This window comes from Amphimedon queenslandica, unplaced genomic scaffold (assembly GCF_000090795.2).
Source record: "Amphimedon queenslandica unplaced genomic scaffold, v1.1 AMPQUscaffold_1901_Cont26094, whole genome shotgun sequence".
In the NCBI taxonomy this organism is placed as follows: domain Eukaryota; kingdom Metazoa; phylum Porifera; class Demospongiae; order Haplosclerida; family Niphatidae; genus Amphimedon; species Amphimedon queenslandica.
Genome location: NW_003557761.1, coordinates 1 through 1,232, shown reverse-complemented (window position 1 = coordinate 1,232; position 1,232 = coordinate 1). Strand labels below are relative to the sequence as shown.

The 1,232-nt window shown below is 31.0% G+C and overlaps 1 protein-coding gene across 1 annotated transcript; it reads left to right on the top strand.

Annotated features, from left to right (window-relative positions):
- The first annotated feature begins 262 nt into the window (after positions 1 to 262).
- LOC109593350 (ubiquitin carboxyl-terminal hydrolase 47-like) lies at positions 263 to 1,072 on the top strand. The gene is made up of 5 exons (XM_020008464.1): positions 263 to 404; positions 453 to 562; positions 617 to 721; positions 788 to 886; positions 935 to 1,072. Exons 1-5 carry the CDS (start codon positions 269 to 271, stop codon positions 1,070 to 1,072), a joined length of 588 nt encoding a protein of 195 aa, XP_019864023.1. The 5' UTR covers positions 263 to 268.
- The last annotated feature ends 160 nt before the right edge of the window (positions 1,073 to 1,232 follow it).

The window sequence follows — 1,232 nt, the reverse complement described above, 5'->3', positions numbered from 1 at the left end:
TATCAATAGGAAGAACCACTTTATGAAGAGTTGACTGTATTGAGCTCTCAGTTTAATGAGATAAAAGAAGAAAACAAAGAATTGTCAGACAAATTATCAAAAATGAAGGTTGAGTATTTGAGATTACTTTCACTTTCTAGTAATACTGATTCAGGTTAGAGTAGTTTTATTGATTATATACTAGTTATAATGATTAATTAAAGCTGCTAACAAAGTGAGAAGAGGAATGTGTTTTGAAATTGATGACTGCAAATTTCATCTTAAAGCAATGACAAGACCAGACTATCAGCCATTAGTAGATAATAAAAAAATAATAGAGAAATTACAAGAAAGAATAACACTAATGAATATGGAACTAATGACTGAAAGAGAACACAATGAGAAGATTGTAAAAGATATTAAAGGTTTTATTCATTATGTGTGTCATCATTTGATTATTGATATTTGAATAGATTTGACAAGTGTTAAAGACAAAGAGACTAAAGATGAAGTCTCTAAAGATGAAGAGACTAGCAATAAAGAGAATAGTCTGAATGGTGAAATCAAGGATCAAATATGTTCAGTAAGTGAAGTCAGACAATGATACATGTACATTGTAGGTACTCTTTTCAATTAGTTCATATTATATTGTAATCATCCTGTTTCTGAAAAATTCATGGAGCTGGCACTTGAAGTGCATGAAAATGAATTACTACCCAGTGTACTGGATAAAGCTTATGAGGTTTATTTTTAGTTGATCTACTTCTTTCATTTCTGTTTATTTCTTTTCTCCTCATCTCTTTATCAGTTAATGAAACTAGCTCCTTATATTCCTATTGAGAGATGTCGTTTAGTTAAATATAATTATGATGATGATTTAATGGAACAGTCCTTTGATCTTAATGAGGTATAATTCATTTTTGTGTATCCTGTTGTTATTATTATCTTAATTTAGTTTCAGCATCAAACTATTGGACAGATTGTGGGTGGGGTTAGACATTATTATCCTTTTGGATTATTCATAGAAACTCGTGAAGAAAATGAAACTTTTGATAAATACCATGATGGAGGTGAGTGTGGTTCAGGGGCGTAGCCAGGGGGGTAAGGGGGGCAATTGCCCCCTCCTTTTTCAAAATCAAAATTTAAAAATAATGAAATAATAAACTGCTTTTGGAAGGAAAACCTGTTCTACAACTTACACATGAAAGGAAAAGACCAAAGCAGTCTTTCTATGATGCCATTATAAAGCTGAA